Source organism: Salmo trutta, chromosome 1, assembly GCF_901001165.1.
Source record: "Salmo trutta chromosome 1, fSalTru1.1, whole genome shotgun sequence".
Taxonomy (NCBI): Eukaryota; Metazoa; Chordata; class Actinopteri; order Salmoniformes; family Salmonidae; genus Salmo; species Salmo trutta.
The window spans coordinates 51,919,249-51,946,800 of record NC_042957.1 but is presented as its reverse complement, the minus strand read 5'-3'; the positions used below and the strand labels follow the sequence as shown (position 1 = coordinate 51,946,800).

The 27,552-nt window shown below is 44.9% G+C and overlaps 1 protein-coding gene across 3 annotated transcripts; it reads right to left on the bottom strand.

The window, feature by feature from the left end:
* Positions 1 to 266: 266 nt before the first annotated feature.
* On the bottom strand, positions 267 to 27,523 carry LOC115199254 (cdc42-interacting protein 4 homolog). 3 transcript variants are annotated; one of them, XM_029761877.1, is made up of 15 exons: positions 27,259 to 27,523; positions 15,922 to 16,037; positions 14,771 to 14,827; positions 14,191 to 14,338; positions 13,668 to 13,730; positions 12,877 to 12,981; positions 12,555 to 12,683; positions 9,072 to 9,218; positions 8,689 to 8,886; positions 6,567 to 6,737; positions 3,053 to 3,162; positions 2,711 to 2,843; positions 2,349 to 2,470; positions 2,109 to 2,248; positions 267 to 2,001 (listed from the first exon to the last, which is right to left on the bottom strand). In XM_029761877.1, the coding sequence occupies exons 1-15, from the start codon at positions 27,280 to 27,282 to the stop codon at positions 1,850 to 1,852; spliced, it is 1,815 nt and encodes a 604-aa protein (XP_029617737.1). In that variant the 5' UTR covers positions 27,283 to 27,523; the 3' UTR covers positions 267 to 1,849. The 3 variants fall into 3 exon arrangements, with proteins under 3 accessions (XP_029617737.1, XP_029617741.1, XP_029617742.1); XM_029761881.1 differs by lacking the exon at positions 27,259 to 27,523 and adding an exon at positions 14,456 to 14,544 and having other exon boundaries at positions 15,922 to 15,956; XM_029761882.1 differs by lacking the exon at positions 6,567 to 6,737.
* Positions 27,524 to 27,552: the final 29 nt, after the last annotated feature.

Genomic DNA, 27,552 nt, shown 5'->3' with positions numbered 1-27,552 from the left:
AATAGTTAAAAAATGTACCCCAAAAGGTTATTTGAGGATCCATTAAAAGGGGTTATTTGAAGAAGTTTCAATTTGAAGAACCCCAACAGCCTTTTCCTTTAAGAGTATGTACATGCACCTGATATTTCTAGGCATTTTCTCATCTCATTCAAATGCATCTTATTTCTTGGGGACCAACTTGCTCTCTTATAAATAATACAACGGTTGGCTCTATGCAAGACAAACATTAGCAATAAAAAAAAGCCATGAATAAATGATACAACCACTTGAACTTTGAAATGTGTGTTACATTTATTAGTCTTAAAAACAGAAGACATTTGGATGTTAGGTATATACACAATGCTTTTAACCAGAAAGGCACCTGGACATGCGAGTGAGTTTTTACGTTAGGAATATTCCGGCGTGGCTCAAAACTGGAGTGTCGTTTAAACTCCAGACAAAATGGACACAATTCACCTCACGAAGATACACATCTTTATTCATAAGGTTAAAAAGCTAATAAGACAATAGTGGTGTAGTGATAGCTAAAATATATTATTTTATAACAAATACGATAGTCTTAACGCTGCACATATTCTGTCTGCAACAATTTATTGGTATCCATCTCACCTCTGGATACAGACAGTCCACTGTGTTTGCAGGGAAAAGTACAAATAGGAGGTAACTCCTATGATATAAACCAAAACATGCCTTAAACTTTAACTCTTTTAAATGTAGCAACCTACACATACTTAATAAATTATATTCTCAATACAAACAATTCATTATTTACCATCCATAATCAAGAGCTATAAAAGATCTCTCGTATAGGCCATTTATGTCGATGGCTTGAAACTGAGCTGTAGTGAAGATACGGCTGTGATTGTCGGAAACATTTCTTTATTGCTATCAGTATGTGCATGTCTCTCTAAGGGGGCTTTAATATATACATACATACACACACACACACACACACACACACACACACACACACACACACACACACACACATCAGAGCACAAGGAAATAAAGTCACGCAAACTGGTGAGTTTATCTGATCTGAATAGTGGCTGTGTCAACAGGGCTTTCCTACTGAAATGCAGTGCCCATAGACCTGTGTTGAGACCCTTCCTTTATCTGAGCAAATGTTCTTTGTCCAAAACGCTGTGTGCAAATATGAAGAAGAGCAAGAACGTGATCAGTTAACATTCTGGCTGCATGGGAGTGATAGAGAGAGTAGGTTATACTTACTTATCCTGGCTGCTGTTCAGTAGGGAACACTGTAGCACTGTGTTCTCATTGGACAAGTTCAGGTAGTACCTCTGTTTCACTCGGTTTCAAAACGTTTTATCCTTACTGAACACAACCCTGATGTCAAACGCTCCAGTACAGCCCTGACAACAGCACTTCTCTTCCTCCTCTCACTGTGAAAAGGAGAAGCCTTCCCACAGTGAGGTGAGGGCATATGGTCATGTTGGTTGGTGCAGCATTCTAATCTATATCATCAGTCCTGCTATGATATCCACTACTAAACCACAACCACAAACGCACTGCGATAATATCAAAGAGAACTACGATGAAAATGTGTGGCTTGTGGTAAGTATAGTGACCTGGTACCGACGTGCAAGCCAGAAGGAACCAAAAGCACAATTGACTACATCTTCTCTGGCCAGCAGGGGAAATAAATCATGGGTGCGCATCTCAGTGAGGAAATCAAAGCAACTCGATTGGCCCTAGTAGTCTCCTTACGGACACCCAGACGGTACCGCCCACATTGGTCCCATGAGAGAGCTGCCACAGTATTTTGGAATCATCGTCAGTGATGATTGGCCGTTCCCTCGGGCCTCGTGTGGGTGGGATGGGTGTCGGGTCACTTGCTGAGGCTGATGCTGACGTAGGATGTTGGGATGTAGCCCTCGTTCCCGTTGGCCCTGCGGACCCTGGTCCAGCCGTCACCTTTATCCTCCTCCACTACAGACAACACCTCCCCCTCCTGCATGGTGATGGTCCCCTCACTGGCACCTAGCAGGGACATGACAGCATGTTACACTATCGCCATGTACAAGTAAGTGTTAAATACCATAATAGTGTTGAGTACATTAGCGTCATTGTGACCCATCCACACCTACCTGGGAAGTTGTACATGGCTGTACATTGGCCGATGGGAGCGACAAGCTCCTCCTCTTCCTCCTCAAAGTCATCGTCAAACTCGGCGTAGATGGCATGAGAGGGATCTGGGGTGCCTTCTTCAGAGTGGGTTCCGTCGGGGCTGGAGGGAGAAACACACGTGCTTAATAATAAATACAGATATACGACTACAGTACATTCACTGACAGCCATGAGTGAAGCCTCAGCGTCTGGTTTCTGACCTGTATGGTTCGTGAGTGCTGCCGTTGTTGTTGGAGTGAGACCTGTAGCTCAACGCATCCTCTCGCAATGTATCTCTCCTGAGCACCAAATCCCCTCGCCTTCCTGCCTCTGTCAACCATGACTGCGAAACAAAGCACGGAGGAAATATACCATTGTTTCCTAAAGACTGTGCTCGTGACAGATTGTGAGTGAGACCAAGTCAAAGAGAGGGAAAAGGGTTAGTATATTAAATTAAGGAAAACATGAGGTCTGTGTTTACAAAGAACTATGTGAAGAGGTAACAAACAATATGTATTCTAGCTTGCATATGGGAACACGGCATGCAGTACATGGCTGCGGCCAGTAGAGGGGAGTCCATTACCTCATACTTGTTGAGCTCTCCTCTCAGTCTCTCCATGTTCTGGGCTGTCTGGTTGATCTGGGGAGACAGGCTGGCAGGGTCTCCCATCTGGGGGTTCTTCTCATACACATCCTTCATCTTCTCCAGCGCCTCACTGGAGAGACACACACAGAGACAGAGCAACACAGAGAGAGAGGGAAAGAGAGAGAGATATGAGAGGTGGATTGATTCTCTGTGGAAATGCATCCCTGTGGAGTGCAGTAATTGGTAAACACACACACACACACAGGAATACTATGTTGGGAGCAGTTGTCAGTAGTCACAGAGATGGTTGTCACAGTAGTCAAACTCCCCCACACACACCTCTGGTCCACTTCTTTCTGCAACTCCTTGCCAATGTCATCTAGTTTCTGTTGTAACCTCTTCCTGCGCTGCTCGGGGGGGAGATGGCCAAAGTCCTCTGTCACCGTGGGCTGAGAAAACGCACAGGGAGGAACAGTCACTTTAACACACACACACACACACACACACACACGTTCTCCATCACCATGGCACGTGGTAGGAGCTGAAGACACCCCGTCACCCACAACTAGCTCTGGCATTTCCTCTAGTCTGTGGTCATGGTTCAGCTCAAGGGAAACGGTTGATGACTAGAAAACATATTTAACCTCTAGTAACGACATTGTTTTTGCTTTAGAGTGAACAAACAGATATGCTTCGTTTTTACAGTGAGCTGAACCCAAAACCACCACCATTTTCACCCATATAATTCTTCCCAGCACCTTCCCATTGGCAGCACACCCACCCAAATAAGAACCTGTTTTTAGGAACTCTTCCATTGGGTTTTGTAGTGAACGTTTAAAGGAAAGAGGTTATCATAGTGACAGACGAGTAAAACAATGGAGGTAAACTGAAGCCAAAATATCGGTCAAATTGTACAAATTAGATAAGTCACTGCAGCATTGGAGAAACATTGAGTTAAGTGTTGTTACACCCCTAATCCACCAGGTGGCCACCACTTCAACTCTAACTCCAAACAGAGACAGACAGGCCATGTTTTCAGCCCTCTGCTTTGCATCCAAAGTTGAATTTGAATCTGGCTGTGTTCCAGTTCATGTGCTAGCAGCTGAACTACAGCGTGAACATTCCAGCATTGATTCGAGAAGGTAAACAAGCAGACTTTAGTGTGAGGTTTGAGACCAAGATGCTTGTTCAATTGTACTGATGGAGAGGTGGTCATGTGTGAGATTCCCCGTCGATGTGAGAAGCTGAGACACCCACACAGACACCACTCTAGTATTACCATTACTATGATCCTCTCTGGAGTGAGCCTCTGAGGGAGAGAGAAACAGACAACGTGTGTGTGTGTGTGTGTGTGTGTGTGTGTGTGTGTGTGTGTGTGTGTGTGTGTGTGTGTGTGTGTGTGTGTGTGTGTGAGACAGAGAACTGGGTGGTTCGAGCCCTGAAGGTTGATTGGCTGAAAGCCGTGGTATATCAGACTGTATAGCACGGGTATGAAAAAACATTTATTTTTACTGCTCTAATTACATTGGTAACCAGTTTATAATAGCAATAAGGCACCTCGGGTGTTTGTGGTATATGGCCAATATACCACGGTTAAGGGCTGTATCCAGGCACTCCGTGTTGTGTCACGCATAAGAACAGCCCTTCGCCGTGGCTTATTGGCCATATACCACAAACACCCGAGGAGCTTTATTGCTTAAATATATATACAAAGTGCATTCGGAAAGTATTCAGACCCATCATCTTTTTGTTATGTTATCAGCCTTATTCTAAAATGTAATAAATAAAACATTTCTCATCAATCTACACACAATACTCCATAATGACAAAGCAAAAACAGATTTAGACATTTTTGCAAATGTCTAAAACTGTTTACATAAGTATTCAGAGCCTTTGCTATGAGACTCGAAATGAAGATCAAGTGCATCCTGTTTCCATTGATCATCCTTGAGATGTTTCTACAACTTGATTGGAGTCCACTTGTGGTAAATTCAATTGATTGGACATGATTTGGAAAGGCACACCTGTCTATATAAGGTCCCACAGTTGACAGTGCATGTCAGAGCAAAAAAAACAAGCCATGAGGTCAAAGGAATTATCCGTAGAGCTCCGAGACAGGATTGTGTCGAGGCACAGATCTGGGGAAGGGTACCAAAACATTTCTGCAGCATTGAAGGTCCCCAAGAACACAGTGGCCTCCATCATTCTTAAATGGAAGAAGTTTAGAACCACCAATACTCTTTCTAGAGCTGGCCGCCCGGCCAAACTGAGTAATCGGGGGAGAAGGGTCATGGTCAGTGACCAAGAACCAGACTGTCACTGACAGAGCTCTAGAGTTCCTCTGTGGAGATGGGAGAACCTTCCCGAAGGAGAACCATCTCTGCAGCACTCCACCAATCAAGCCTTTATGGTAGAGTGGCCAGACGGAAGCCACTCCTCAGTAAAGGCACACGAAAGCCCATTTCGAGTTTGCCAAAAGGCACCTAAAGGAATCTCAGACCATGAGAAACCAGATTCTCTGGTTTGATGAAAACAAGATTTAAACTCTTTGGCCCGAATGCCAAGCATAACATCTGGAGGATATCTGGCACCATCCCTACGGTGAAGCATGGTGGTGGCAGCATCATGCTGTGGGGATGTTTTTCAGTGGTAGGGACTGGGAGACTAGTCACGATTGAGGGAAAGATGAATGGAGCAAAATACAGAGAGATCCTTGATGAAAACCGGCTCCAGAGCGCTCAGCACCTCAGACTGGGGCGAAGGTTCACCTTCCAACAGAACAACGACCCTAAGCACACAAGACAACGCTGGAGTGGCTTCAGGACAAGTCTCAATGTCCTTGAGTGGCCTAGCCAGAGCCCGGACTTGGAACATCTCTGGAGAGACCTGAAAATAGATGTGCAGCGACACTCCCCATCCAACCTGACAGAGCTTGAGAGAATCTGCAGAAAAGAATGGGAGAAATTTCCTGAATACAGGTGTGCCAAGCTTGTAGTGTCATACCCAAGAAGACCCGAGGCTGTAATCGCTGCCAAAGGTGCTTCGACAAAGTACTGAGTAAAGGGTCTGAATACTTATGTCAAATTTGGGTGTAGATTGATGAGGATAAAAACAAAACAACGTAATTAATTTTAGAATAAGGCTGTAACATAACAAAATGAGGAAAAAGTCAAGGGGTCTGAATACTTTGAATGCACTGTGTATTCAGAGTATAAAAAACATGAAGGAAACCTGCTCTAAGGTTAAAGAAAGATTTTTAAGCCTTGAGACGGATTGTGTGTGTGTGTGCCATTCAGAGAGTGAATGGGCAAGACAAAATATTGAAGTGCCTTTGAACAGGGTATGGTAGTAGGTGCCAGGCGCACCGGTTTGTGTCAAGAACTACAACATTGCTGTGTTTTTCACAGTCAACAGTTTCCTGTGTGTATCAAGAATAGTCCATCACTCAAAGGCATCCAGCCATCTTGACACAACTGTGGGAAACATTGGAGTCAGCATGGGCCAGCATCCCTGTGGAATGCTTTAAAGACCTTATAGGGTCTACGCCCCGACAAATTGAGGCTATTCTGAGGGCAAAAAAGGGGACGCTGGGGGGGGGGGAACTAACTCAATATTAGGAAGGTGTTCTTAATGTTTGGCATACTCAGTGTATAACACCTTCAAATATTCAGTTTTTCCACTCTGAAAGGTCAACACCTGAAACCTAAAACATTTTGCTCATTAATTTAGTCAGTTTTGATTGGACGTATTCAGTCATTTCCTGGAACAATAAGACAGAACAGGTTGATCGACCAAACAGGTTAGCAGAGGCCTTTGTGAGGAGAAGTTGTGGCCCCTGACCCTGATGACTCACCGTTCGCCCGAGGGTCCGGAAGGAGGATATTCTGGGTTTGACTGTCTTATTGATCTCCTTCAAACAGTACGACAATGGGTCCCGGCCAAACTTGGGGGAGGGGGGTCCGTTAGCGGGCGAGGGGGCGGGCGGCGTGGAAAAGGGGGTGAGTGAGGAGGGGGAGGGAGAGAGCTGGGGCGGGGTGAAGCACAGACACCCAGGGAGGGGGTATGCAGGGGAGGGGAGGGAGGACAAAAACAGATGACAAGGGAAAGAGAGAGAGACACACCATCAACACCTTAAGCACACCACACAGAGAAGACAACACTGCAGCAGTTACCCCTGCAGAAGCCCACAGTCACCGGGTCATTCACATAGCGCCACAACACCAGCAACGAAACACCAGTACAGCACCACAGCCCCAACACCAACAAAACACAAGCCACGATGAAGGGTAGAGTAGAGTGAGCCTACGTGAGGAACAAGATTGACAGATTGGAGTGGACCAATGGGAGGTTCCATTGGTTAACCTCAATCTGGACACAGATACACAGGTAGACTGAACTATGTACACAGGACACCCTATACGTCTGGGCCTGGTATACATGCTTGTAATACGGGTAATAAGACACATGGCAGGTCTCTAAGCTGGTGGGAACTACTGAACGTTGGCATGATGGTGTAACCACATGACCAAGTGAGGAGCAGTGAGGGAGAATATAGTCCACTCTACAGGCTGGTTTCTCAGACACAGATTAGCCTAGACCTACGGTAGTCCTGGACTAAATAGCATTTTAACTAGGAGCTGTTTGAATCAGTGTTGTGCAGTGTTGTGCAGTGGGTAGACTTTTTACAAATGACATCCAAAGCGCTTTCTCACAGGCCAATATGAAAGTTCACTCTGATAATTACTGAACCAACTCCTTGGGGAGGGCAGGAGCGATGACACAGAGCGGTGCACCACACAGACAGGACGGGAGGTAGGCACGGTGTATTAGAGGAACAGGATTGGACAGCAGTCAGCAGGGTAGCCAATCAGACATGCAGCAGGAGGAAAGTGCTGGAAGAGACTGGAGGGAGGGGAGAGAGAGAGATGCAGCAGTGGGTAGAGGCTGGCCATGATGTAGGTTAGCTAGGTGTTAGTTTGCTGTCCTCTCAACATTCCTGTCTAGTTTATTTTCAGTCATTTCAGAGTGGCTCAGGAGGCCCGATTAAGGGGCATGTATTCTAGATCTAGACGGCCTCTAGTGGTCCAACGTCATCCGTGATCTCCAACGACGGTGTAGAGAGAACACAGCTAAATGACCTGGAACTAGTCATCCCTCCCTGTCCCACTATCATCCCTGATGGCTGGCATTTCCCAAAGGTGTCATTGTGGTGCTTTGACTGCTAATGTTATAGTCTGGGCCAGTATAATAGCAGTGTGTTTGTAGCGGAAAATTCAATGTGTTCGTGCCCGTCTGTGCTGATGAAAGCACAAGCTCTGCAGAACGCTGCCTGCCAGTAGAGTTGACCTATTGGAAACCACAGTCAGTCACACGCTGCAGAAAGTCAGAGGGGGCTTATTCACAGACAGGCCAGGGACACAGCCGTGCACATACCAGTTCTAGAAAGGTGTGTGTGTGTGTGTGTGTGTGTGTGTGTGTGTGTGTGTGTGTGTGTGTGTGTGTGTGTGTGTGTGTGTGAGAGAGAGAGGGGGGCCATGCAGTATGTACATGCAGAGCTCTGGGAACAGGAAGGATTGTGTGTGAGACCACAGCTTCAGGACCAAAGTGACAGAGGTGGTCCCCAGAGGTGGTCCCCAGAGGTGGTCCCCAGAGGGACGTTCCCAGAGGTGGTCCCCAGAGGGACGTTCCCAGACATTGTCTCCCTGATTCAGCCCCTCTGCCTCAACACTGACACACACTGCTCATGGTTTATCTACCTGCACCTTGGAGCGCTGATCATTTCAAACACTAAAGAAATCCACTCCTTCATAGGAGGGAAATCACCTGATTTGGGCATGAATGGTAGATTAGGATAATAATGTCTATTCCTAATTCAGAATGTTACTCAGCTAGTCAGAACTGAGTCATGGGAGTGGGGTGTAAACTAGCCATTGTGTCTGTGAGGAGGAGGAGGAGTGGTGCTACAAGCAGCCTACCTTACTCTTCTTGCTGAACAGCCAGAACGGTTTGCTCCTGTTCTTGCCCAGCAGCTCCAGGGGGCCTTTGGGGGTACCGAGGGTGCCCAGGCTGCTGTCTGAGGAGGCACGGTTGATGCCCTGACTGTAGTCCTCAAAGTCCAGGTCCCCAGGACGCTCAAAGCCTGACTTGTACTGCTCTATAAGAGCTATGGAGTCCTGCAGGGACAGTAGGTTACATTATGACAGTGAAACACAGACCAACAATACCAAAGCATTTCAAAGGATTTGTGTTTCATACCCATTTCCCTCACATTCTGTCAAACTTCATTGGACCACATGCATCTACGTACGTTACGTCTGGGTTTGTTTTGTATACATGCAGTACAGTACGGCCGACTCACATTCCTCTCGTTGACATTAGTGCCCGCTTTAGTGACGCCCTCCAGACACTTCCCGATAATGGGCATCACGTGCCTCTCCGTGTCTGAGAACAAGACGTAGCCCTGCGCCAGCTTCCTCACCCGCCTCTCATCCATGTCCTGGAGTTTCTATCGGGAGAGGAGGCACATACAGGACGTCACTCAATCAGATCTGCCACGTCTTGCCTCCTCCAATCTCCTTTGCATTAGCGTAGCCTCTTCTGTAGCCTGTCAACTATGTGTCTGTCTATCCCTGTTCTCTCCTCTCTGCACAGGCCATACAAACGCTTCACACCGCGTGGCCGCTGCCACTCTAACCTGGTGGTCCCAGCGCGCACGACCCACGTGGAGTTCCAGGTGTCCGGCAGCCTCTGGAACTGCCGGTCTGCGGCCAACAAGGCAGAGTTCATCTCAGCCTATGCTACCCTCCAGTCCCTAGACTTCTTGGCGCTGACGGAAACATGGATTACCACAGATAACACTGCTACTCCTACTGCTCTCTCCTCGTCTGCCCACGTGTTCTCGCATACCCCGAGAGCATCTGGCCAGCGGGGTGGTGGCACTGGAATCCTCATCTCTCCCAAGTGGACATTCTCTCTTTCTCCCCTGACCCATCGGTCTATCGCCTCCTTTGAATTCCATGCTGTCACAGTTACCAGCCCTTTCAAGCTTAACATCCTTATCATTTATCGCCCTCCAGGTTCCCTTGGAGAGTTCATCAATGAGCTTGACGCCTTGATAAGTTCCTTTCCTGAGGATGGCTCACCTCTCACAGTTCTGGGTGACTTTAACCTCCCCACGTCTACCTTTGACTCATTCCTCTCTGCCTCCTTCTTTCCACTCCTCTCCTCTTTTGACCTCACCCTCTCACCTTCCCCCCCTAATCACAAGGCAGGCAATACGCTTGACCTCATCTTTACTAGATGCTGTTCTTCCACTAATCTCATTGCAACTCCCCTCCAAGTCTCCGACCACTACCTTGTATCCTTTTCCCTCTCGCTCTCCTCCAACACTTCTCACTTTGCCCCTACTCGGATGGTATTGCGCCGTCGCAACCTTCGCTCTCTCTCTCCCGCTACTCTCTCCTCTTCCATCCTATCATCTCTTCCCTCTGCTCAAACCTTCTCCAACCTATCTCCTGATTCTGCCTCCTCAACCCTCCTCTCCTCCCTTTCTGCATCCTTTGACTCTCTATGCCCCCTATCCTCCAGGCCGGCTCGGTCCTCCCCTCCTGCTCCGTGGCTCGACGACTCATTGCGAGCTCACAGAACAGGGCTCCGGGCAGCCGAGCGGAAATGGAGGAAAACTCGCCTCCCTGCGGACCTGGCATCCTTTCACTCCCTCCTCTCTACATTTTCCTCTTCTGTTTCTGCTGCTAAAGCCACTTTCTACCACTCTAAATTCCAAGCTCTGCCTCTAACCCTAGGAAGCTCTTTGCCACCTTCTCCTCCCTCCTGAATCCTCCTCCCCCTCCCCCCCTCTGCGGATGACTTCGTCAACCATTTTGAAAAGAAGGTCGACGACATCCGATCCTCGTTTGTTAAGTCAAACGACACCGCTGGTCCTGCTCACCCTGCCCTACCCTGTGCTTTGACCTCTTTCTCCCCCCTCTCTCCAGATGAAATCTCGCGTCTTGTGACGGCCGGCCGCCCAACAACCTGCCCGCTTGACCCTATCCCCTCCTCTCTTCTCCAGACCATTTCCGGAGACCTTCTCCCTTACCTCACCTCGCTCATCAACTCATCCTTGACCGCTGGCTACGTCCTTTCCGTCTTCAAGAGAGCGAGAGTTGCACCCCTTCTGAAAAAACCTACACTCGATCCCTCCGATATCAACAACTACAGACCAGTATCCCTTCTTTCTTTTCTCTCCAAAACTCTTGAACGTGCCGTCCTTGGCCAGCTCTCTTGCTATCTCTCTCAGAATGACCTTCTTGATCCAAATCAGTCAGGTTTCAAGACTGGTCATTCAACTGAGACTGCTCTTCTCTGTGTCACGGAGGCTCTCCGCACTGCTAAAGCTAACTCTCTCTCCTCTGCACTCATCCTTCTAGACCTATCTGCTGCCTTTGATACTGTGAACCACCAGATCCTCCTCTCCACCCTCTCCGAGTTGGGCATCTCCGGCGCGGCCCACGCTTGGATTGCGTCCTACCTGACAGGTCGCTCCTACCAGGTGGCGTGGCGAGAATCTGTCTCCGCACCACGTGCTCTCACCACTGGTGTCCCCCAGGGCTCTGTTCTAGGCCCTCTCCTATTCTCGCTATACATCAAGTCACTTGGCTCAGTCATATCCTCACATGGTCTCTCCTATCATTGCTATGCAGACGACACTCAATTAATCTTCTCCTTTCCCCCTTCTGATAACCAGGTGGCGAATCGCATCTCTGCATGTCTGGCAGACATATCAGTGTGGATGACGGATCACCACGCCACCTCAAGCTGAACCTCGGCAAGACGGAGCTGCTTTTCCTCCCGGGGAAGGACTGCCCGTTCCATGATCTCGCCATCATGGTTGACAACTCCATTGTGTCCTCCTCCCAGAGTGCTAAGAACCTTGGCTTGACCCTGGACAACACCCTGCCATTCTCCACTAACATCAAGGCGGTGACCCGATCCTGTAGGTTCATGCTCTACAACATTCGCAGAGTACGACTCTGCCTCACACAGGAAGCGGCGCAGGTCCTAATCCAGGCACTTGTCATCTCCCGTCTGGATTACTGCAACTCGCTGTTGGCTGGGCTCCCTGCCTGTGCCATTAAACCCCTACAACTCATCCAGAACGCCGCAGCCCGACTGGTGTTCAACCTTCCCAAGTTCTCTCACGTCACCCCGCTCCTCCGCTCTCTCCACTGGCTTCCAGTTGAAGCTCGCATCCGCTACAAGACCATGGTGCTTGCCTACGGAGCCGTGAGGGGAACGGCACCTCCGTACCTTCAGGCTCTGATCAGTCCCTACACCCAAACGAGGGCACTGCGCTCACCCACCTCTGGCCTGCTGGCCCCCCTACCTCTGAGGAAGCACAGTTCCCGCTCAGCCCAGTCAAAACTGTTCGCTGCTCTGGCACCCCTATGGTGGAACAAGCTCCCTCACGACGCCAGGACAGCGGAGTCAATCACCACCTTCCGGAGACACCTGAAACCCCACCTCTTTAAGGAATACCTGGGATAGGATAAAGTAATCCTTCTAACCCCCCCCCAAAAAAGATTTAGATGCACTATTGTAAAGTGGTTGTTCCACTGGATATCATAAGGTGAATGCACCAATTTGTAAGTCGCTCTGGATAAGAGCGTCTGCTAAATTACTTAAATGTAAATGTAAATGTGATTACAGGAGAACAACCTCGAAAAGGTCTGCTGTGTTTTTAGTGTCTGTTGAACCAAATGTTAGCATTTAAAATAGTTCCAGCAGAAGGAAGGAAAGCTAGGCTAAGGTCAGGATGGATGGGTGAGAGTCTCTGCCTTACGTTGAAGATGAGAGGCATGTCGCTGAAATAGAACTGGCTCTGCTCCTTGTTGTATTTCTGCAGCTGGGCGGCGTAGTCGTTCTTACACTCTTCCGCTATGTGTGTCCTCATGTTGGCCTGCTGTTTGGCCTGGACACAGGTAACAAAACAAACACACAGGTCACACACAGGTCGGTCTGGTGACTCACATTCCACTGTTTAAAGGGGAAACAGGACAAGTAGGACAGCTGGATTGTGTTCAGTAGGGCACACCGTAGGAAAACGTTTTGCAACGGAAAACGAAAACCTGTGTTCTTTTTATTCTGTGTTGGTGTCCTACTACCTTCTCGACGTCGGCCTTCGTGGCGTTGATGTCCTGGTCAGTTTTCTCGGCATACTGAGCAGCTTTGTCCGCTTCCCGCCACTCCCTCTCAAAACGTTTCTTACTCTAAAACACAGAGAGAGACAGAAGCACATCCATGTTGATCTTAGCTAACCCAATACTGTGCTCTGTGGGCATTGTTTGAATGGAATAGAATAGACTCTACTATTGTGTACAAGCGAGACCTCTGCTTCACCCAAGGATAGTGAACACTTGCCCTATGGCCACTAGCACCTGGCTTTACTGAATGGGGCTGGAACATCAGTGGTTTAAGTCAGTGGTGCTGACCCATACAGTGACGAGCAATGGGCTGGAGTGCTGCTGGCTTCTGGTCTCGTTTTGGTTCCCTACCCCTGCTTTAAAAAGGAGCTCCTCATCTCTTTTAACTGTATATTACAAATACTGGTCACCTGAGTCACCACACACACATGCATGCACTCACAACTAGTGAACAAACGTCCCTTTCACTGATGTAACAATGACTCCACTTACAGCAGACAAAAAGCAGACAATATGAGAGAGCATTCAGAAACATTTGACTGCTTTCACCACTATAGACAATGGAGGACAGTGACTGGACAAAACATTGCCCTTTGACTGAACAGAAAGAATAAACAGTTGTTCACTGACAAGCAGAGTATAGGCCTACTGTATAGAGAGGATGTATACACTAGTATTCCACCAACAAAGTAGATTTTCCCTTTGGAAGAGGGGAGTTATTGGCAGACGGCCTGACATGTAAACAAACTTACACTGTCGAGCTGCTTATAGGTGCTCTCCAAACTCTGCTGGGCTTTCTTGGCCTCCGACAGATGCTGCAAACAGACAAACAGAGAGAGGACACATGAGACACCAAGAACACTAGGATGACATGACGGTCCCTACTTAGACAGGGCCATTGGGTACAGAATACCACCAAAAACCACTGAACAAAACAGATGGTAAACAAATAGCAGCCTGTCTGTCTGTGGGTCATGTCTACTGGGAGACTTTATAGTGTTTGTGTGCGTTCTATATTCCATTGGGGTTGGGCCAAGGCATTCCTCTCCTTTCAGAGGACGACAACACGACAGTGACCACCCCCCCTACGAGACAACCCAAGTAAGGCTACCTTCGTGCCTTAACAGAGGAACCTACAAATCTCTGCTGGTCTCCTTCATACTCTCCCTCCTTTTCCCTAGCTCCCACCCATCTTCACTCGCCCTCACTATAATAATCTGAGTTTTGAACTCCTCCATCCTTCCCTCTCAGTGTGGATCTCTCTCTCTCTCTCACCGTCTTACGCTCCATCTTGAGCTCCTGCAGGTACTTGGTGAGTTCGATGCAGATGTTCATCATCATGTTCTCAGCAATCAGCTCCCTCTGTCCTGCGTAGTCGTTCATCTCATTCAGGATGTCCAGGAAGGACTGGTGGTTGGAGAACCTATGGGGGGGGGGGTACAGAAGAGATGAGATCTGTAATGGATTTGGGTGTTGACAGGAAGTTACATACACTGTTGCTTAAATAGCTGTGTTAGCCAGGTAGTGATAGGTCCATTACTTCCTTATTCCCGTTTCCCTCTCAGGGGGTATAGTAGCAGTCATTTGCATTGCTCTGCAGGTGCTGCCATAGCCTCTCCAACTACAGTACTACAGACAGGAAAGCAGTTTGAAAACACGTCATTGAAATTACGTCATGTATTGTTGGTGTTTTATTTTAGTCAAGCTTTGTTTTCCTTCTCTATGTCTGATTAGGAACTGAAAGTCATGTTGAAGATCACAGCTGGCCTGGGCAGGTACAAATACAGCACATTTATTTTATGCACACACACACACATTCATTCACACACACACACAAAAGCCCACAATAGCTCACCTGCATTCCTGTTCCTCTTTACAGCCTCGTTTAGGATTGTATTTCTTTGTTAGATTTCTGTCAATATTAGGAGAGGGGGAAGATATGGTAAGTAGTCTGGAAGATAGAATATGTCAAAAGCACAGATGCAAACTTAATTATCCTAAATGATAGGAAAACAACGCATCAAATTAGGATATCTATTCAAATCTCAATGAAGAAGTTCTACCAACCTAAATTGGTTACAGTTTGTGTTTAATAGAAATGATTCAATTTAAAATCAATCCACACCTCTAAGAAACAACACACAAATATTTGCTTCTTGTAGGCAAGACTTCCCCGGTCCACTGGCACAGTTGATCTTTCCATTTTGACGTTTTTATCTCAATATCAAATCATTTCTAGGTAACAATTAATTACCTTACTGTAATTGTTTTGAATTAAAATGGTCAAAAAGAAAACAAAAATAGCTCAAGCAAGAATTCTGCTAAGACTGTGAGTGGTCTGTCTGGGAGTGGTCAGAGAGGAGCCTAATGGGAAGGATGTGTAACCTGAAAGCTAGCTGTTATTGGTCTTCTATTAACATCCAGGTCTAAAAAAAACACCCAGCCAAACAAGCTCTTACACTAAAAGAGCATTATCATAATTGTCACAATTTCACTGTATTATTCCAACCTCACTGTGGTAATATATATATAAAAAACAAAGGATATCATGTTTCTGACTGCACTGCCCCTTTAAGGGAAAGCCAATGCAAAACTACAGTCAAGAAGGACATCCATGTAAAAACAGAGTCACTTCTCCTATTCTTCCTTCTTTCATTAGAGCTCTCTCTGGCCACATCCTGTCCATCATGTGCCAGTCTGCTCCCACTTCCTCTCCTCTCCACCAGAGCACAGCAGCAGATACTGACAGACGCACTCGGAGTGAGAGTTAGGAATAGAGAAAAAGGGAGGCAGTAATGCAGGCTCAAGCTTAAGAATGAGGGCAGTGTTTCTGGGACTGTCTGGGCTGGGGCAATGCCAACAGGGGGGAGACAAGTTCAATTCTGCCCCAAACTAGTCATAAGACACCACATACATTTCATAAAACAACTTTTGAGCACAAACATCAACTGCTGTGGGCACACACGCAGGAATGAGGTCTGAGGAACCATGAAGAATGAGGCCTACCTCAGCTGCTTGGCATAGTTCTGCTCTATCTCCGTCCTCTCCTTCACAAACTTGACATACTTCTCTACCAGTTCCAGCCCGGATTGCGTGTGCTTGTCGATGATGTCATATTGGTCCTGGGGAGAAGGAACATGACAAAAAAGAGAGAGAAAGCGATATTATGGACGATACACACGAGATGCATGAGAGCTCATCACCATTCGATAAAAAGGACAGGGCGCGTTCCATTGGATGAGTGACGTCATCTAAAGAATGCTGGATATTAAATCAGTCTGAGGCAACATTTAGTTTACAGACTGTTGATACTGAATCTCAAGTCACCATATCTACCCAAATGTTAAGCCTTCCAAGAATTCTCTACATATGCACAACCATTGACCCCAAGCCTTGAGGTGCTAAATCATGCTGCGTTCTGCTGCTAAAGAGAGGGGGAGGGGGAGAAAGTGGGAAAAGGGCCAGAGAGAGAGTGAGAGGCCACAGGTAGGCGGACGACCTTTTACCGACAGGAAATAGGAAGCGCCCCCACTCTTGCACTTCCTGTGGTGCGTGGACTCCGTAGAAACATCCCAAATATGAATTGCATATAAATATGAATTGCATAGAACACCAAACAACCAATTGATTGCCGCATTACTGCAAAATTGGAGGAGGCAAGTAGAAGGGAGCGAAGGTAGGGAACTTGTTTGTCTACCCTTTAAAGGCCAAAATTGGCTAAAAGAAATCGTCATAAATTGAAAAACATACCAGTTTCATTTGAGGACCAAAATGTTGACAGCGGCGCCATACAGATTGTAAAAAAGAAGAGATTTGATGTACCGATTCTATGGCACATGGTTTATGAACTGATACAAAAAAAAACAACAACAAAAAAACACTTGATTCAAAACTTGAAGAGTTTTTCAATAAAAAATGTTGCATACAATTCTTGCCACCAACAGCATGTTATGTTTATAGGGCATACAACCATCTCAGCTCTGCAGATGTTTCTGCGAAGAGACAGTATCATTAGATCATTTATTCTGGTATTGCCCCTATGTAGCTTGTTTCTGGTCACAGGTTCAGGAATGGCTGAAAAATCACAACATTTACCTCAAATTAACCCTACAAATAGCACTGTTGGGAGATTTGGAAAGTCATAGTCAATCAATCAACAATACAATAGTTTCAATAAAAATATTAATCTTTAACTTACAATCTGTAGATACTATGTGATTAGGAAGGTTCAGAATCTATGTGAAACATCACAACACAGTTGAAATCAAGTTGAGGGAGCGTGCAATGGGCATGCTGACTGCAGGAATGTCCACCAGAGCTGTTGCCAGAGAATTTAATGTTCATTTCTCTACCATAAGCCACCTCCAACATCGTTTTAGAGAATTTGGCAGTACGTCCAACCGGCCTCCCAACCGCAGACCACGTGTAACCACACAAGCCCAGGACCTCCACATCCAGCTTCTTCACCTGCAGGGTCGTCTGATGGGTGGTGGGGCGGGGGTGCTGAGGAGTATTTCTGTCTGTAATAAAGCCCTTTTGATTGAAAATACTCATTCTTATTGGCTGGGCCTGGCTCCCCAGTGGCTGGGCCTGGCTCCCCAGTGGCTGGGCCTGGCTCCCCAGTGGCTGGGCCTGGCTCCCCAGTGGGTGATCAAATGGCCACCTGACTATTTACATTGACACCCCCCCCTCCATTTGTTTGTACATTGCATATATAATAAACAGCGAGTAGCAGCAGTCACTTCACCCCACCTACATGTACATATTACCTCGACTAACCTGTACCCCCACACATTGACTTGGTACCCCCCCTGTATATAGCCTCGTTATTGTTATTTTTATTGTGTTACTTGTTATTATGTTTTACTTTAGTTTATTTGGTCAATATTTTCTTAACTCTTCTTGAACTACACTGTTGGTTAAGGGCTTGTAAGTAAGCATTTCACGGTAATGTCTACACTTGTTGTATTCGGGACATGTGACAAATGAAGTTGATTTGATCCCCTCCAAGACCCACCCATGGCTGCACTCCTGCCCAGTCATTAGACTAGGGCGTAATGAATTTATTTCAATTGACTGAGACTTCCTTATATGAACTGTAACTCCGACAAATCTTTGAAATTGTTGCATGTTGAGTTAATATTTTTGTTCATCGGTGTATATTCTTGCTGTGCAACTATTGTTAAGAAAAGAAAGAAGTATGTATGTAAACTGTGCATATAATGTACAAAAAATTAAAAGCTGTCAAAACAACATTTATTTTTGTCCTCTGAAGAGGGTGGTGGATGGGTGAAACAAAAAAACTAAAACGTTATGCATCGTTATTTGATTTCCCTACACTTCATAAGCAAACATATCGTCAACTCACACAAGAAAAACAAGATAGGCTTGCTACCACACGTATAATGAACAGAAATTCCCACACTTTGATATGCAGTGAGGAGTCTTCTAGTCTCTCTTCTCTTTAGTTCCTTTTTTGGCTGAGTGCTTTATGGCCACTTCAAGCACAGACAAGCCTGTTAGAGAGTGATGATGATATCAAGGAACTCTGTAGTTACAGTATGGAGGAGGGCCATTTAATGGGAAGAGATTCCTATCATGTTGGGCCATGTTCTTGACCCATCCTACTCCTTCAAAAGGGCACACGAAAAAGAGAGTGAACAAATAACACCCAAGGCCTTTGATTTGAGAAGAACACGTGGACATGTGGGCTTCTATGAGACATTGCGAGCGAGTTGCTGTATGTGTGCATGTGTATAACACAGAGGACTTTTTTTTTTAGAAGTCTGATCAAATGTTTTAGGGCAGGAAAACGAGGGCCACAGCACACAGTGTGATCTTTTTGTGTTCACCCTAAACACCATCAAGAAACGAGGAGAGAACATACCAACTGCTCAGTTTACATCCCAGTTTAACAGAGTCCTCCTGTCTTAGAGGTTAAGTTGTAAATAAACCAAGCTGATTGTTGTTTCACAACCATTCGGTCTACTGCCTGGGGTGGGTGTCTTCCACCGCACAAACATAACCTTGTTTGCCCTCGTCATAAGACCATTTTGTTTAGAAATTGGTTCCAATTTAAAGTTTCAGTAAGCTAGGACATTCGGTTGGGCTTTTCATTAGCATACTGTTGGCTTCATGATAGCATTTAGGACACGTCGAAGAAGAGTATTCTTTCAAAGACTGTAGGCCTATCCATCCATGTTGGCCCTGCTTCAACCCAGCAGCCTGTGTCTTCTACCTCCACACCCCAACTCCAGACAGATGAACTTGTAAAGGCATCACCCTAGGCATGGGAAGTCATCCTGCTCAGTGGTGGAAAAAGTACCCAATTGTCATACTTGAGTAAAAGTAAAGATACTTTAATAGAAAATGGCTTGAGTAAAAGTGAAAGTCACCCAGTAAAATACTACTTGAGTAAAAGTCCAAAAGTACTTGGTTTAAAATATAAATAAGTATCAAAAGTAAAAAATAAATGTCAAATTCCTTACATAAAGCAAACAAGATGGCACCATTTTATTTTTTTGTATTATTATATACAGATAGCCTGGGGCACACTCCAACACTCAGACATCATTTACAAATGAAGCATGTGTTTAGTGAGTATGCCCGATTAGAGGCAGTAGGGATAACCATGAATGTTCTCTTGATAAATGTGTGAATTAGACAAATTATTTTAGAAATTAACAAGTACTTTTGGGTGTCTGGGAAAATGTATGGAGTAAAAAGTACATATTTTCTTTAGGAATGGAGTGAAGTAAAAGCGGTCAAAAATATAAATAGTAAAGTACAGATACCTCCAAAAACGACTTAAGTAGTACTTTCAAGTCTTTTTACTTAAGTACTTTACACCACTGATCCTACTCCATGACCACAGAGAATGTTTCCTACCTTAGTCACTATCTTTCATGAACTTTATAAAGGGACCGTCTGCCATGCAAAAATTTTTTTACAGTCCTGGATTGTGGAACACACACAGAGCCTGTCCTCACTCAGTCACACTAGCAGCCAGGGTTAATATCCATGCACTGATCTTTCACACTGAACACTAGGTGTTGAACACTGCTGGATTAACGGCAAGGAAAGCAGGGGACAGATGCGACAGAGCAGGCAGCACAGTTGGCCACGAGCATTACTGGCCAAACACAATCACAACCAATTAGGCAGTCTGGACATTGTGGCGAGAGAAAGAACGAATGTTGAATGAATGTTTTCCAATAGTCTCCCTCACACATAAATACAAACATATGAAAACCTGGTTAGATCTGTGTGCAAATTGAAGTCATTCTTTAAATTACCAGCTAATAAAACCTGATAGGGGAAGGTACAGTAAACTACCAGCTAATAAAACATGTTTGCGTTTGCATGTTTTCAGAGAAAAGTAGAGGTATGAAGAAATGTCTCTTGGGTTAAAAAGTGAAACAGATGTGGCAAATATATCCATATAAATAAATAAATACATACAAGAGCATGGATAGATGAGATGTTTTGAGTTCATTAAACGAGGTCAAACCTAATTAGGTTGCTGGTGCTTCATGCAGCACAGCACTGAGGATGGAAAGAGGACATGAGGAAGAGAGAGGCCCAGGGGGAACATGGGTAATGAGGTCAGAACCTACTGTCCCACCCTCCTCTCTGTAACGCACCATTTACATATTCACTATATGGGAGTGTGTGTGTGTGTGTGTGTGTGTGTGTGTGTGTGTGTGTGTGTGTGTGTGTGTGTGTGTGGAGGAGGTCAGATCACTGGGTAAGTGGTGGAGTAGCCATAGCCTAGCTCTCAGATAAACAGTGTAGCAACATTGAGGGGCAGTGTGTTCTCGGCTTGATTTTCTAGTGAAAAGACTGCTTGTTTCTCTGTTTGTCTTGTCCATTGTGTCGCCTACCAGCTACCACTGTAACTCACTCTTGTGCACATTGGCTGGGGAATCCATGACAACCGGTGGCAGTGAACAGAGGTTGAAATCGACTCATTATACTCATTAAAACCATGTGAGATCGATGAGCGAGAGCAAAGATCCATCCAGCTATGTTAAAAAGTAAGCTATTGTTTGTTGTCACACAGTACTCTAGTGGCCAGCAATCCTGGTCCTTGAAAGCAAGTGTACACTACAGTGTTTTCCCAGGCTATTTTAAACTCCTCAATGAAGGTATTGCTGGTCAGTAATTAGCCTAGTTGGCAGACTCTCTCTCCAGGACTAGAGTTGGGTTGGTGACCACTGGCATGCTCAGTACAGTGCACTGTTGAAAACATTGAAGGATCTGGAGTAAATGTGCCATCATGTAACTGATATCATTCAATATGTCAACTTTTCAAGTCAATGGTAGGGGACAATATAAGTTGCAGAATAAAATGTATTCGGAGCAAAATTACTACAGGGTAGCAAGCAAGTGATGAGCTTAGCTCAAGGAGCCATGCCCATGAGACTGTGTGTTCCATCCATGCACGCGGTGGGCAGCAGGAGGCAAAAGTGTCCCATTTCTGGGAATCAACTGTGTGACAACTTGTTGCAGGCATGGCCCTCCCAAAAGTGGATCCTTCCTTAGGACAAAACTAGTCTTGGGACAAGGAATGTCAATGAAATTCACTCAAGTTCATAACATCAAAGGCCTAGGCCCTAGACATTCTGAATGTCTGGCAGTTTGTGCACTACCATCTGGGTCATAAGCTTTTTCTTGACAAATGAAACATTGACTTGAAATTGGCTAGCTAGCTAATACCATAATGATCTGAAAGACAAGAGACCAGCACAAGCTGCTTTGTTCTTCAGATTCCTTTTTGATTTGAGTTACTAATCGTGCTATAACTTATATAGCTGCTACAATGGCTGTGTTTACACAGACAGCCCAATTCTGCTCTTTTGCCCATTTATGGAAGGGGGGGGGGCTTATATACAGATTCAGGAATGCGCACATGCAGGAACGCCACAAATTGCGTGCTGCAATCACACACTATTACAATTATGGGCAAAACAAACTGATCTGATTGGGCAAAGGACAAATTAGTGAAAAATATCCGAATTGGACTGCCTGTGTAAACAGCGTCACATTTGTATCTGTTCAGAGAGTGACATGCTGGTCCAACTCAAGGTGTCAAAAAAATAACATGGACCCATCCAATTGGCAACAGATTTTTATGTGAATATTCAAAAATATTAGTCATTTCAGAGTTTCCATTGGGAAAATCTGGCACCGGACAACAGGGAACATTTTTATTGACCAGACATTTGAGAAGTTTTATGGACATCCATATGCATTCAGATCCAACCTGAGGCAGCCAGCAGCATCAATAAATGAGGGATGCTGGCCAAATTAGCCACATTTACGAGTCCTTAAAAACCACCCTTAAAATTACAAAAACATTATTCCTTCTGTTTCGATGTGTAGCATATGCAAAACTTTAGACTATTTTGAGGCTACTTTCCTAAAACAATTGTCCACCTCACGGTTCAGCTGTTAAAGATTTGAGCACTAAATGCATCAGGACATTGCATGCAAAGGCTTCCGTGTCCACAGTATGATATTCATATTTTAACAGTTTATTTCTTGTTGTGCACAAATTTGTTTACATCCCTGTAAGTGAGCTTTTCTCATTTGCCAAGATAATCCATCCACCTGACAGGTGTGGCATATCAAGAAGCTGATTAAACAGCATGATCATTACACAGGCGCACCTTGTGCTGGGGACAATATAAGGCCACAAAATTACTACAGGGGAGTATCCAGCAACTTCGCACAACCATTGAAGAGAAGTGGGACAACATTCCACAATCAGCCGCCTGACAACTCCATGCGACGGGGATATGTCACGCTGCATGAGGCACGCTGCCTAGTTAAATAAAGCTTATATTTTAAAAATGGTCACACCAGATACTGCCTGGTTTTCTGATCCACGCCCCTTCCTTCATTTTTAAGGTATCTGTGACCAACAGTCATGTGAAATCCATAGATTTGGGCCTAATGAATGTATTTCAATTGACTGATTTCCTTATATGAACTGTAACTCAGTAACATGTTTCAACTCGTTGCACGTTGCGTTTATATATTTTTGTTCAGTATGCATGCGTATGTGTACAAAGTATTCAGACCCCTTGACTTTTTCCACATTTTGTTGCATTACAGCCTTATTCTAAAATTGATTACATTGATAAGGAAAATAAACAATCTACACACAATACCTCAATAACAAACAAAAACAGGTTTTTAGAAAATGTTGCTAATTTCTTACAAAAAAATATCACATTTACATAAGTATTCAGACCATTTACTCAGTACTTTGTTCAAGCACCTTTGGCAGCGATTACAGCCTCGGGTCTTCTTGGGTATGACGCGACAAGCTTGGCACACCTGTATTTGGGGAGTTTCTCCCATTCTTCTCTGCAGATCCTCTCAGGTTCGGTCAGGTTGGATGGGGAGCGTCGCTGCACAGCTATTTTCAGGTCTCTCTAGAGATGTTCGATCGGGTTCAAGTCCGGGCTCTGGCTGGGTCACTCAAGGACATTCAGAGACTTGTCCCGAAGCCACCCTGCGTTGTCTTGGCTGTGTGCTTAGGGTCATTGTCCTAATGAAAGCTGAACCTTCGCCCCAGTCTGGAGGCCCCGAGCGCTCTGGAGCAGGTTTTCATCAAGGATCTCTCTGTACTTTTCTCCGTTCATCTTTCCCTCGATCCTGACTAGTCTCCCAGTCCCTGCCGCTGAAAAACATTCCCACAGCATGATGCTGCCAACATGCTTTACCATAGGGATAGTACCAGGTTTCCTCCAGACGTGATGCTTGGTATTCAGGCCAAAGAGTTAAATCTTGGTTTCATCAGACCAGAGAATCTTGTTTCTCATGGTCTGAGAGCCCACACCAAGTGGGCTGTCAAGTGTCTTTTACTGAGGAGTGGCTTCTGTCTGGCCACTCTACCTTAAAGGCCTGATTGATGGTTGTCCTTCTGAAAGGTTATCCCATCTCCACAGAGGAACTCTTGAGATCTGTGAGAGTGACCATCGGGTTCTTGGTCACCTCCCTGAACATGGCCCTTTTCCCCGATTGCTCAGTTTGGCCAGGCGGCCAGCTCAAGAAAGAGTCTTGGTGGTTCTAAACTTCTTCCATTTAAGAACGATGGAGGTCACTGTGTTCTTGGGGACCTTCAAAGCTGCAGAAATGTGTTGGTACCTTTCCCCAGATCTGTGCTTCGACACAATCCTGTCTCGGAGCTCTACGGACAATTCCTTCAACCTCATGCCCGGATTTTTGCTCTGACATGCACTGTCAACTGTGGGAACTTAAAATAGACAGGTGTGTGCCTTTCCAAATCATGTCCAATCAATTTAATTTACCACAGGTGGACTCCAATCAAGTTGTAGAAATATCTCAAGGATGATCAATGGAAACAGGATGGACCAGAGCTCAATTTCGAGTCTCATAGCAAAGGGTCTGAATACTTATGTAAATAAGGTATCTGTTTTATATTTTTTATATATTTGCAAATAAAAAAGTAAAAACTGTTTTTGCTTTGTCATTATGGGGTAGTGTGTATAGATTGATGAGAAAAAATGCATTTAATCCATTTTAGAATAAGGCTGTAATGTAACAATATGTGAAAAAAGGGAAGGGGTCTGAATACTTTGAGTATCTGCTTCCATACATTTTTTCAACTGGTGCCGGGGGACCTTCAGATGAGTCTTGCAAAACAACTGACATGTACATGTTTGTGAGTCTAACCTTTCCACAGAGGGGTCATATTAGTGTAGCCCAGACTGTTTAGATGCTACAGACAGAAGTTGGCAGATCGGCTGTACCAACTTCAGGTGCGTCCCATGGTGTTCGTGAGAGTAATCTTTCCATAGAGGAGTCATAATAGTTTGTAAGCCAAACCGTTCCGACGCTACATACGATTTTGTGAGAAGACAGATTTTCGGGATGTCTCATGGTCTGACAAACCCTGCTCTAGTTCTGCCACCTTTCACTGCAGATGCGGAACTGCGACATCAGCGGATGCGGTGGATTGAGACGCATCCAATGCAAAAAAACTGATCTCTTGCTTGAATTGACTGATTTTTATTATTATGCTAACTAGAGTTCCGCAGGGCACGGACATCAACTCTAGGGGGTTTTAAAGCAAACTTAAAGCACACTCAGAGCTGCCAACTCTCACACATTGGCCCTTACCATGCATGTCCATTGCTTGGTCAAGAGTTGTTGATATCATATCTGATAGAGTTTTGCATAATACATCCCATGCCTCAACTGGATTCGCCCAAGCTTTATTTATCACGGCCACTGATCGCTCTATAGGAACATTATCTTGAAAATGTTTGCGGTGAGACGATTGTAGGGGTAATCCAAGCACTAAGGATAACATTAATTGCTGATGTTAACCCCGCATAAGTGATTCATTTTCTGAACCAGTTGCAGTACAAATGCAGAGTCCTCATTCAACAAAAACAAAAAGGTGGATCTTTGCTAGTAAGGAAATGTGAAACATGTAACCAGACTGGGACACCACAGGACATTCCTAAATCATGTGCATTAGTGTTCCAACAGCATTCATGCAGCGTCTATCACACATTGGAGTAGGAATCAGCTTCATAGAATGCAGCCTTTTGACAGCATGTACTAAAGTCGATTTCATCCACACTTGCATTAGTCCCCTCGTTTGGTGATCAATAATTCTGTCAAACAGATTGTGAACCGAAAACTGTATGTTTGATTCTAGGGGGGGGGGGGCAATGAATAGAACAATTATTTGGTTAGGGTGTAGGGACAGATTTATGTCATCTTGTCTTCAGGAGATTTTATCATCAATTTACTTTAGTCTGATCTGTGGAACAATTCTCATTCTAAACAATGGGCAAAAAAAATATAGGTTAATTACTATGCTTGTCAGCAAGAACACTACGGGCATTCCCCACACATTTTATTATTCCACTTCTTCCCGATTTTGCCAGTGTAATCACACATCTGAAGTCTGATATGGCTACTTGTGTCTTTGAAAATGAATGGTATTATTGCAGCCATTCATGGACAGTTTTGAATAAATTATACAAATAAGCATTGATATTAAACGCTCCAGGAATCAAATATTTTAGTATTGTGCACAAGCTAGGCAGAGATGACAGCAAGGATCTTCAACTATATAGTAAGCAAGTAAGTAAGTAGTCTCGCACGAGCCGGAACAGCTCATAGGGCAGGAGCCCATCTCCTGTTTCTGTAGCGTGAGGCAGCTTGATGTAATATAAATGTAATAATATAATAATATAATGTAAAAGAATATATATGGATGAGACGCTAGTCTATCGCAGGGCCTTACCTACAATCTATCTCCTGAGTAGGCACAAACCACCTGAATATTGATATGGATTCGATTTTTCATCAAGTTTGGGTGATTTAAATAAAATATTGTTATAACAAAACAAAAATAATCAAAACACCCAGCACTTGAGAAACATAGATCAGGTATGGCCAACTCTCCTGGAGAGCAAGCAGGATTTTCTTCCAGCCCTATTTTAAAGAGAGTTGCCCACTACCATCAACCATCAATATTAAAAATTCCTGTTCCGAGCCTTGGTGTAGTGGTAACACTCCCCGGCATGTGTTGCATACAACTTTCCACCTGAGAACAGGGATCAAATCCCTGCTTACAACCTTCCCACTGTTTCTAGTATTTGCCAGTGTCCCTATCTCCATTTCATTCCTGTCTGAAAGTGTCAAACCACAACAACAACAAAAATACATCATCCCAAAAAATGTCAAAGTAACAAAGTCGTCAAATTGAGTGTTCATTTCATGTTCAAAGCATCCTAAATACACCTAACCTGTGGTTTAACTTGTTAGTTTTTTCTCACCCCGGTCATAGGCCTACGTCATGTCAAAATACATAGAATTGCAGAAAATTTGTTTTAAAACTAACATTTTCTTGGGGGAAGACCTCCAGGGTCCCATCTAGGGGTTGTGCCAGGGGGCAATGAAATTCACACGCAAATCTCCGCTCCAAGATTTACTTTAAAGCGTATTTCCTGCAATTGTACGATATCGTATGTATGTTTGCATGATACCAGAGGACGAAGCCCAAATGACTTCCAAAAAAATTTATATTTATTTTATTCTTTTTTACACTTGGTACACGCGGTCAATTTTGACCCCGTTCTGAGTCCAGTTAAATATGGCTGGGACAGATGTTCTGAGAAAGAATTCTCAGCATAGTTTGACTACCTCCATCAAACCCAGTCTCTTGGTATGCTCATACTCGTAGAAGAACCTACATGCTACATCACACATTAAAAGTGGCAAAAACAATACTTTGCAAAACTTCACGACAGCTAAAGCCCTTGGCAGATCCCAGACAGCTCGCAAACTCACCCAGAGATCCGTGCCCCAGTCCATGTTGAACGTCTTCTTATCAGCGGATCCCTGAATACAAAGAATTTATTCAAAGTTATCCCAATTTGGAGGACGCCTCAATCCTGAGAGATGAATTCCGAGGACGCTCAAATACCCCTTCTGTATCCTTTCCGTTTCTAAACAGTGAGAATCATTTCTCCCTATAATTTAGCTAACTAATCTAGTTAATCTAAACAATATTCGTAGCAAAGGAAAGAGGGATAAACTAGCTTTCATATCCGCGTCACTCCCAAATCCTAATTCTTAAAGGGA